This window comes from Elephantulus edwardii, unplaced genomic scaffold (assembly GCF_000299155.1).
Source record: "Elephantulus edwardii isolate Elephantulus edwardi_28Jun2011 unplaced genomic scaffold, EleEdw1.0 scaffold00085, whole genome shotgun sequence".
Classification (NCBI taxonomy): domain Eukaryota; kingdom Metazoa; phylum Chordata; class Mammalia; order Macroscelidea; family Macroscelididae; genus Elephantulus; species Elephantulus edwardii.
The window spans coordinates 13,153,890-13,165,233 of NW_006399835.1; the positions used below are offsets into that span (position 1 = coordinate 13,153,890).

At 38.7% G+C, this 11,344-nt stretch overlaps 1 protein-coding gene across 1 annotated transcript in view; it reads left to right on the forward strand.

Annotated features, from left to right (window-relative positions):
• Positions 1 to 11,344, forward strand: part of ABI3BP (ABI family, member 3 (NESH) binding protein) — a 350,074-nt gene that overhangs the window by 186,788 nt on the left and 151,942 nt on the right. Inside the window, 1 exon segment of the mRNA XM_006890039.1 lies at positions 10,848 to 10,896. Within this exon segment, the coding sequence (XP_006890101.1) occupies positions 10,848 to 10,896 (49 nt within the window).

The window sequence follows — 11,344 nt, forward strand, 5'->3', positions numbered from 1 at the left end:
GTACCGATTCTGTGAGTGGAGTGGTAGGAATGAGTTTGAGATGGCTAGGTTGGCACAGGATAGAATGGCGTTTAGGGCTCTTGTACATAGGGTCACTATGAGTCGCAAGCGACTTGATGGCGCATAACAACAACAACAATTAGATCTTGAAAGAACTTATTTATTAAGGCAGTTAATTTACTGGTTAATTAAGCTAGTAATTTACTAGTTAATTGTTGTTTGGTTGTAAGATTTTAGGATATATTTTGGGCTTAAGGTGTATCAATTAACTCAAGGCAGAGACAAGTATCTTAAGTCCTCCTTACCCCCAAATAAAATATCTCTCACTACACGAGCCACAGAGCTGTGCACTTTCACTGCCTCATTCCCCACAATCCAGTCAGTCCACAAATGTGACTCTAGTAGACATTAGTAGATGTTCATTGCAAGCCTGGGCCACACAAGGAAAGAGCTTTGTTGAAACCTTGTAGATAAATATGTCAGAGGGAAATATGACATATAAACAAGTTACTGTAAAGTCTGTCGAGATTCTTGGTGACATCCATGTGTGTCATAGCTGTGCTCCACAGAATTTTCAATGGCTGATTTTTCAGAAGTAGTCCACTAGGTATTTCTTTCAAGACACTCCTGGGTGAACTTGAACCTCCAACCTTTCACTTAGTAGCCTGCTCTCCAGGGACAACTTCTGGACTCTATCTCTGATTATCACTGAGTTGAAATCTATTCATAGCTGATCCTCCAGAGGGTTTTCTGAAAGCTGTAAATCTCACAGGAGGAGATTGCCCATCTTTCTCCCATGGAACAGCTGGTGGGTTCAGACAGCCAGAGAAGCACCACGTTACGGATTAACAACACAACTTTTTGCAGATGATACCAATAGAGCTCCTTTCTGGCATACAATGAATATTTAAAAAAAATATGTTTGCTAAATAAAAGGAGGGGAAAGAGCTGGGTATGGAAGTAGTGATAGAAGTTGGCAACAGAAAATGGAAGGTTAGGAAGCTACAGAGAAGAGGGCCAGCAAGAAAGCCCGTGCCAACTGGTGTCCATGGACAGCAGTAAGCTAAGGCCACACCAGCCACAGGCTGTATGGTAAGCTGTGCACGTTCACCGCTTCATTCCCCATCACGTGACTCCAGTAGCATTCATAGATGTTTGTAGCAAACCTGGATCACACAAGAAAGGCGAGCAGAACCTTTTTAAAAACATGGTACGTAAAACGTTCAGTTGAAATTGAGCTCTCACTGGCTAAACACTTACCTTGGAAATGATTGCACTAAAAAAAAAGATAGACAATTCTCTGTCATTTAAAAAAAGATAGGATAATAACAAAATTTTTTTATTAACCGGGGGTGGGGGGCGGGAAGATAGGATAAGGTTTTAAGACAAGGGTTTCTGTATGAGGATTTTAGAGCTTTTGGGAGACACATATTAGGCATCGGGAATTTGTTGAGGGCCCTTAAAATGTGCCTGTCAGAGGCAGCTGTCTGCTCATTAGCCCAGGCTTTGCTCATTTTTTCAGGTTTGGATTGAGCATGCGAGCAGTTACAGGCTGAGAATGATCTGAGTTACATACAAGAATGATTCTGCCTCCTTGGTAACACATATTGTACATCTATCCTTATTATCATCTTAATAGAAAACTGCACAAGTAAGTACACAGAAGAGAAACTTTGCTCCATTCATGTGAAGAAGGGGAGCAAGTTCCATATATCCTTGTCAAGAAGTTATTCATGCAAAAATAAAAAAAAAATTGAGGGCAATGCAATTCAAAGACAACCAACCCATCAACATAGAGGTGGTGTTACTACAATAGGCTAAGGATCTCTAAAAAAAAAATCCCTTCTACAAAATCATATGTTAAAACAATAGGGTTTGTGGAGCAAATATAGGGCAGACCTTTCAGAAACTTTTGTAATCTTACAGCCACAGCAGTTAAAAACCATTATATGTCCCTGAGAAGGTGACTCCCTAATAGATTCCAATGTCTAGAGGGTGCCGCTGGAGGTATTAATATTCTCGGTCCTGATAGGAGTCTTCAGCTGGTAAGTTGCTATTTTGCTGGAGCAGAACAGTACAGGTGGAGGTGGAACCCGATGGTCACTGTGGAGATGGACACAGGAGCCCAGGCAGCCTGCAATCAGTTGTCCATTCCTGGGGAAGGATCATGTGTGCAAATGTTCTTATTACATTTTTTTATGATAAAATGGAAAGGGTCCCTTCTGTCATTGTAGCGGCCAAGTTAATACCTTTTATCTGTGCTGAAGTCCTATTTTCTTTTAAATTGGTCCTTTTCCCTCTTGTATGAAGGAGATTAACCTCATCTCCCTATTTAACAGTATCAAATATGTACTGTCAATTTGACTATGATTTATGGCAAGCCTATGAACCACAGATTGGAACCTTTCCCTATCTTGCACCATCATCATGATCTCCACTGTGCTCAATCCCGTTGGTGCAATCACTGTTTATATCCAATTTATCGAAATCCTCTCTATCTTTTGTTGGCCCTCCACATTTCCCCATGATTCCTTTTTCCAGGAACTGGCCTCTCCTGACAACATGCCCGAGACATATGAGACCAAGTTTCACTCTCTTTGCCTCTGAGGAACACTATTGATGCACTCCCTCCAAAAGAGATATATTGATTTTTTTGCAACAGTGCTCTTTGCTAGCACCACAACTTAAAGGCATCATTTTTTTCTTCAGACCACCTTAATCATTGTCCAATTTATGGATGAATATGAAGCAACTGAAAATACCATAGCTTGGATCAGGGCACCTTCATCTTCAAACGGATATCCTTGCTCTTTGGCATTTTAAAACAATCTTTAACAGCTAATTATTCAAATTCAACACAGTCTTTTCTTTTTCTTGACTACTAATTATGCATGCAAATTATGAATTAAGTAAAATTAAATCATTGACAACTTCAGTCTTTTTTTCATCTTCCATGATGTTGCCTACTAGACCAGTTAAGAGGATGTTTTTTTCTTGTTGTTGTGATGTAACCCAAAGATGCTATGGGCACTCAGAAGATCAAAGACTACGGCTTTCAATATGGATTACATCTCAACATCAAGGTAACAATATTTTTATCATTGGACCAATAAGGAACATCATAATAGATGAGGAAAGAATTAAAGTTGTCAAAGATTTCATTTTACTTGAAACTACAATCAATATCCACAGTAGCAGCAATCAAGAAATCAGAAGATGTTTTGCATTGGGGAATTCTGCTGTCCAGGACTTCTCTAAAATGCTAAAAGAGCAAGGATGTCAGTTTAAAGAACTATGTATACCTGATCCAAGCTATGGTATTTTCAGTTACCTCCTATGCATCGGAAAGTTGTACAGTGAACAAGGATTATAGAAGAAGAATTGATGCCTTTGAATTGTGGTGTTGGTTTGAATTTCTAGTTGAAAAGTGAAACCAAAATGCTCTTTACAGTCAAGGTTGGTGAAACTTTTCTCTTTCTTACTCTGGACATACTTCCAGGAGAAATTAGTTCTTGGAGAGAGACACCATGCTGGGATAGGAGGAGGGTCAGTGCAAGAGAGGAAGGAGAGGAAGACCCTAAAAGGATGCATTGACATGGTGACCACAACAGTACATTTGAGTACGACAAAGATTGTAAGGCAAAATTCAGATTAATTGTTTAAAAGGTCTCTATGAGTCAGTTGACTCAATAACACATAAAAACCCCATCCCCAGCATAACTAACTGGGAAAAGGATGGGCATTCTCCTCTCATGTGATTAATTGCCTCTGAAAATCCTCCAGAGGGTCGCCTATGAGTCAGTCTTGACATGACAGTACACTACAACAACAGCATAATATAAAAATAAAATAATAGGAAATAGGCCTTTCTTGTAGAATCTTGTCTTGGCTTTTTGATTTCTATAAACACTGTTCCTTTCAATAATTATATTATTTGTTCTGTTCTTCAGACTATTTGATTCAACATATCTGTATTAATTGTGTTCCAAAACATGTGTCAACTTGAAATTATGTATATATTCGTATCATTATGTATTTATACTCTGTTGTGTAATCAGATGTGATTATCCTGTGCATTGTAAATCCTAACCTCTAGTGACAGTTAAATTGATGAGGCAGGATGCAACCTACAGGATTAAATTGTATCTTGAATCCCTCCCTTTTGAGATTTTAAAGAGTCTGAGCCAGGGAGCAGAAATGAGAAAGTCTCACAGTTGGAAAGGACCTTAACTGTATTCATATCTGCAAACACTCACCCAGTGTACACATCTTCACTATGATACGTTGCCCATCTCTGTCTCTGTTCCCCCAGCACATTCCCTTCCAGAGAGCAGGGGCTGCAAAATGGCAGCTCATAAACGTTTTGTTTGGCTTGCCTAGTGAATAAATATTTTTTAAAATTTTTTTTTTAAAAAAGATGCTATGGGCAGAATATTGAATGATCCAGGAAGCATCAGAAAAAGATGGAAGAAATACAGTGAGTCACTGTGCCAAAAAATTGGCTGACACAGAGCCTTTTCATGAAGTAGAATATGATCAAGAACCAATGGTAATAAAGAATGAAGTTCAAGGTGCTCTGAAGGAATTAGCAAAAAAATAAGGCCTGAGGAACTAATGAAATGCCACCTGACATATTTTAACAAACAGATGCAGCCCTGAATGTGCTCACCAGTTGTGCCAATCTGGAGGACAGCTACTTGGCCAACTGACTGGAAGAGATTCATATTTATTCTGTTCTAAAATATGATGATCGAACAGAGTGTACGCATTATCGAACAATTTCACTAATATTCCATGCAAGCAGAATTTTGCTGAAGATATCTAAAAGTGACTAGACCACTACATTGACAGAGAACTGCCAAAAATACAAGCGGGTTTCGAAGTGGTCATGACTCTAGAGGTATTATTGTCAGTGTCAGATGGATCATGGCTAAATGTAGAGAGTCCAGATGGATGTCCATTTGTGTTATTAACTATGTAAAGACATTTGACTATGTAGATCACAATGAATTGTGGCTAACCTTGAGGAGAATGGGAATCCCAGAACCCTTAATTATGCTCATAGAAAACCTATATCTAGACCAGGAAACTATTATACAAACAGAGGAAGGGAATACTTCATGATTCAAAATCAAGAAAGGAGTGCATCTGGGATGAATCCTTTCTCCATATCTTTTCTTTTTTTCCTGTCTTTTTTTTTCTCCATACCTTTTCAATCTATATGTTGTTGTTATGTGTTGTCAAGTTGGTTGCGTACAACAGCCCTAAACCCTGCTCTATCTCTTGCCAACCCTATCAAGGACATGTTGCAAGGTGGGATCAGTCCTTGGACAGGGACATCATGCTTGGGATTATGTTACATTATGTTGGCTTGCATATCTAAAGACTGGAAGTTCATATCCACCAGCCATTCTGTGGGTGAAAGGTAGTCTTCTCCCCTAAAAAGACAGAACATTAGAAACTTAATGAAGGGTCCCTGTGAGTTAGCATTGACACGATGGCAGTGAACTTCATTTTTTTAAATGGTGGTATTTCTGGAGAGCATAATATAGTGCATTAGAATGCTAACTGAACAACTAGAAGACAGGGTCTACCCAGAGGTGCCACAGGAGAATGAGTATTTACATCAGAAAAATCAGCTATTGAAAATCCAGCGTACAGTTCCACTCTGGCGCAGAGAATACACTATAAGTAGGAAATGACTGAATGGCAACTTCTTTTTTTAAATCACATGTGGTAATGCAGCATGCGGGAGCAATATCTTTGTAAATTACTGCCTAACTTGGGAGGGACTGGAGAGCATTATGCTGAGTGAATTAACTCAGTCCCACAAGGATGAATATTGCATAAAATTGTTATTGTAGAATGAGTATAAGGATCCAGGAGGGGTGGGAGAGGCTGGAAGCAGAAGGAAGTGGATGTGCAGGGGAAAGGGGGGATTAATCAGGTTGTACAATTTGATGGGTGGGGGGAGAGGGAAATTGAAAGAATTTGTTCAAATTTGTATTCTAATTTAGTAAATAAACTAGGAGGGGGGGAAATCACATATGGTAGATTAAAATATTGTAATTAAAATAACTTTTTCTAACAATCTGAGGAAGGTCTGACGGTTCAGTCTATAGGGAGTTGCACTGCTAACCCAAAGTCCAGATCTCTCCGGCAGTTTGAATCGACCAGCACTGCAAAGGGAGGAAGATGAGCAAACTCCCCCTTGAGATTTACATCCTCAAAAACCCACTGGAGGGTCAGCTATGAGTTGTTTCCAACTTGATGACAATTAGATGATGATACAAACTATATGAAGAAAAATACAGTCTCAGAATTGGAAGAAGACTCATCAAGTCTTTGCAATATGCAGATGACACAACTTTATTTGCATAAAATGAAAGAGACTGGCAGTCCTTATTAATGAAGCTCAGAGAAAACAGTATGAATGCCACCATAACAAAAATAAAACAAAATTCTATACAAAACACAAGATAAAAGAAGATTGTATGTGCTTTAATGAAACAATATATATTCATGATTATCTAATAGTGAACACTGGTATAAAAGAATAAATTTTAAAAAATGAAATTCTTCAAATACAACTAGACCAATAAACAACATCCTCATAAGTGGAAAAAAGATTGATGTTGCCAAGGAATTAAGTTTTACTTAGAACCACAATTAATACCCATAGAAACAGCAGATAAAAAGTCCAAGATCCTATCACAATGGGTACATCTGCTGCCAGATACCTCTTTAAAATGCTGGAGAGCAAGATTATCATTTTAAAGACCAAGATGAGTGTGGCCCGTGCTTTGGCCTTTTCAATCACGTCATATGCATGTGAAAATAAATAGAGAAGTTCCTGTATTAGAAAAAAGTGCAGTCATGTACTCCTTAGAAGCAAGGATGCTGAGACTTCATCTTATATACTTTATGCATGTTATGGGAGTGGGGGAGTGGATAAGATCCTGGAGAAGACCATCATGTTTGGAAAAAGTAGAAGGTCAACAAAATAGAGGAAGATCCTCAATAAGACAGACTGACAGAGTGGACGCAATGATGAGCTTCAGCAGAGGTTGTGAGAATGGCACAGGGTAGGGCAGGCTTTCACTCGGTTCACCATAGAGTCTGTGAATCAGAGCCAATGTGATAGCACCTAATAATGATTATAAATGAAATTCACCTCACAAATAATTTGGAAATGTGGGAAAGTAAACAGCATAAAATTAGTATCAGCCCCTAAGTAATAAACACTATTAAAAACAGTATTATCTGTACACATTTGTAATCAAATTGGTCTGCACTATGAATGTGAACTTGGATCCACAGATTATCCGGGAGGCTGGGCTCTATGAGGAGAAATGTGGGGTCAAGATTGGTGGATGATTTATCAACAACCTGCGTTATGCGGATGACACAACCCTGCTTGCTGAAACTGAGGAGGACCTGAAGTGCCTGCTGCAGAGTGTCAAGGACTGCAGCCTACAATATGGATTGAGGCTCAATGTCAAGAAGACAAAGATTCTCACCACTGGACCAATTGGCAGCATCAGGATGGATGGTGAAGAGATTGAGATTGTACACAGCTTTAGTTTGCTTGGCTCCACAGTCAATAGTCTTGGCACCAGCAGCTAGGAAATGAAAAGACATATTGCCATGGGAAAGTCTGCTGTTAGGGACCTCTCCAAAGTACTGAAGAGCAATGGTGTCTCTCCGGAGACTAGGGCACGTCTGATACAGGCTATGGTCTTCGCAATCACTTGTTATGCATCAGAGAGTTGGACAATGACCAAGGAGGATAGAAGGAGAATTGATGCATTTGAGCTGTGGTGCTGGAGAAGAGTATTGAGAATACCATGGACTGCTAGGAAAACAGATTTGTCCTGGAAAGGGTTAAAACGGGTGGCTCCTTGGAGGCAAGGATTCTGAGGTTCCGTCTAACATACTTTGGACATGTTGTGAGGAGGGACCGGTCCCTGGAGAGGGACATCATGCTTGGGATGGTGGAGGGACAGCACAGGAGAGGAAGGCCCTCTATGAGGTGGATTGATTCAGTGACTGGGATAATTGGGATGGGAGTTTCAGAGACAGTGCGATTGGCACAGGACAGAGCGGAGTTTAGGGCTGTTGTACATAGGGTCGCTATGAGTCGCAAGCAACTCGACGGCACATAACAACAACAACAACAACAACATATTTTTTTACATTTTATTAAATAAATGTCAAGAATTTTAAACCATAATTTATTTAACAAAATTTGTGCTTTTAGACCAAGGGGTTCTTTCAAATTACAGTAATAAACTTACAAATAAATGTATTTGTATTTTTTTTAAACTGCTTCTTAGGATAAATTTTTGAAGAACAAAATTACTAAATCAGTGAATACAGACTTCTGAAAAATAATCTAATGGCAGTAAAACTCTTATTGTTTGTGGTTTTAAACTTTAGGACTTTTCTACCAAAGATATGTAGCCAGAAGTAAGCTCAATATTGTGGCCCTTCTTCATTTTGAGGATGTATTTTATTAAAATGGTAGTATGTTGGCAGACTTCTTGTGTTCACAAACATAAATATGCATGTTATAAATATTTCACATTCAGTACATCTACATTAGGGAACGTTGATGGTTACTGGAAAGGAATTGCACTGCCAAGGAAAAGTATATGGTTCAAATTTAGTTGCTTCTCTATAGAAGAAAGGTGGGCTATATCCTCCTGTGTGATTTACTGCCTCTGAAAACCTTCTGGAGGGTCATCTGTGGGTTGGTTGTAACTTGATGGTATACAACAATGATAATAGCCTTATGAGTAAGGAGTTGCGCTGCCAACCCAGAGGCAAGCACTTTGAATCTACCAGCTGTTCCTCAGAAGAAAGATAAGCAAATTCCTGTCTAGCCATTTATAGCCTCTAAGGACCTGCTAGCGCGTCATCTATGGGTCAGTTCTTCATGGCAGTAGGTGAGCATCCTCATTTATTAATAGATATGGTAAATAAAGAACTTTAGTGTGAAAACATGTATGTTTTGCTGCTAATGAAAGCTCAGGGGTTTGAATCCAACAGTTGCTCCTGAGAAGAAAGAGGGGCAATCTCCTTCCATGAAGATTTACAATTTTGGAAAGCTAGTGGAGGGTATCTATGACAAACTTAACTCAGTAGTAGTGGGTTATATTATACATCCAGTTTAAATGAAGAATTAAAAGATTTTCTTTCTCTCTTGCTTCTTTAATGCAACTCTAATTTTCCTGTGTGTACTTCCTTTCTCTTTGCATGAACCTGTCTCCATAGGTCATCTTGTCCTTGCCCTCACAAGAATGCATGAGAGCGATTCCACTTGAATGTTAGCGCTAAGCCTACTGTTAGTTAGTTCAAGCCATATTATGGCATTTAGAACTTTCAGTGCTACCACTAAAGTAACTTGAGAAGAAGGAAGCACAGTTTTGGAACTAGTGTTCTGACTCTATACTTCCTTTTGCACGAAAGTATTCAGTATGGTTAAGAGTGCAGCCTCTGAGTAAGAAGTAAATGAATGTTAGCTCTACTTTCTTGGCCTAGTAAGTGTTTAGTGTTAGGAGCTCATCGTAGTGTCTGTAATAACGGCAGCAATAATTAGACGCAATCGCTCCATTGATCTTGACTATTAAAATATGTAGCTTGACTTTTTAAAACAAAAGACATTCCCATCCCCCACACACACACACACTTTCCTTCATTGACATTATGTTTCATACCCTCATCCTCAGACATTATGTTTTATAAAATTAATCATGTTTGGACTATGCCTACTCTGAAAGACCCAGTCTTTTCAGGTTCCTGCCAGATCTTTCACATTTCTTTTACCCCCTCCCACCACGTACCAAATTGTGCAACCCTGTGATTTTGCCCCTACCCATCCACACCCGTCTGTTCCCACCCTTTCACCCCTTGGACCCCATACATGTTTTACCAGTTAACCTTCTAGTTTTACAATAATGGTCTTATGTAGTATCTGTCCTTATGAGACTGATGGCATTCGAATGGCCAACAGACACATGAAGAAATACTCAGAATCACTGGCAATCAGAGAGATGCAAATCAAAACCACAATGAGGTACCATCTCACCCCAGTAGCAATGGCAAATTTTAGCAGGTCAGCAAGCAAAAAATGCTGGAGAGGATGTGGAGAGATGGGAACTCTCATACATTATTAGTGAGATTGTAAAATGATATAGCTATTCTGGAATACACTTTGGCATTTCCTCAAAGAGTTGAACATAGATACTCCATATGACACAGCTATAACACTACTAGGAATATACCTCGAGGAAACTGGAACCGAGACACAATTGGAGATTTGTACACCAATGTTCAGAGCAGTGTCATTCACAATGTAAGAACACGGAAACAGCCCAGAAGTCCAGCCACAACCAAATGGATTGAGAAATTATGGTACATTCACATGATGGACTACTACATAGCTTGATTTTTTTGAGAGCATGTAAAGGCAAACATAGCTAGGTGAAACAGAATGAAATTAATTCATATTCAAATAAGGATTTCTTCCCCCCCCCCCATCTTGGTTTCTAAGTAATCTAGCCATTTCTCCAGAAAGATCAGCAGCTTTTTAAGTTCTGAAGAAATTGCTTCCATCAAATATTTGGCATTTTAGGAAAACCAAGCAACTAAATTAAAAATTTAATGGGTGAATGAATGAATGAATGCAGATGCATGAACAACTATTGATCCAGGAACTGCTAAAATGGGTCTAGGGAGACCTTATGAAAGACAAGAAAAAGCTACTTCTACTGTTTGATTAGTTGCAAAACCAAATCAAACCTAAGTTTTAACACTGACCTCAAAGAATTTTCTCCTCTTTTCAGCCTGCCTATGTCCCAAGGAAGCCAATCCCAATAACAATCATCAAACAAGGTAATTTGTATATGTCTGGCTAAAAAAACCCAACAGATATATTTTTTAAACTATTATTTGAACTGAAGTGAAATAAGCATAGCACAGATTTCCTCAGTTTTCTGATAGTGCTTTTGCAAAGAAAGTTTGAAGATACCAGTATGATCAAGCAGGTTAGAAGTTTATAAGAATATTCTGGCTCTTGTATAAATTTGCAATGTCTAAAGCAATCATACTGCTAGCTGGTCAACTAATGACCACACATTGAGAAAAAATATTACATTTTTTTAAAAGTCAGTTAAATATATGTGACTTTACTCGGTATCAAAATAGCATGCATGATTCATTGAGAGGATATTTGGATTAATGTAAAGGAAGACTTTTATTTTAGTGATAAGTTTAGAGAAAAACATCCAGTCTCATAAATGATAATTGTATTTCAATACCTGGTAATTTTGGTTTTGATTTC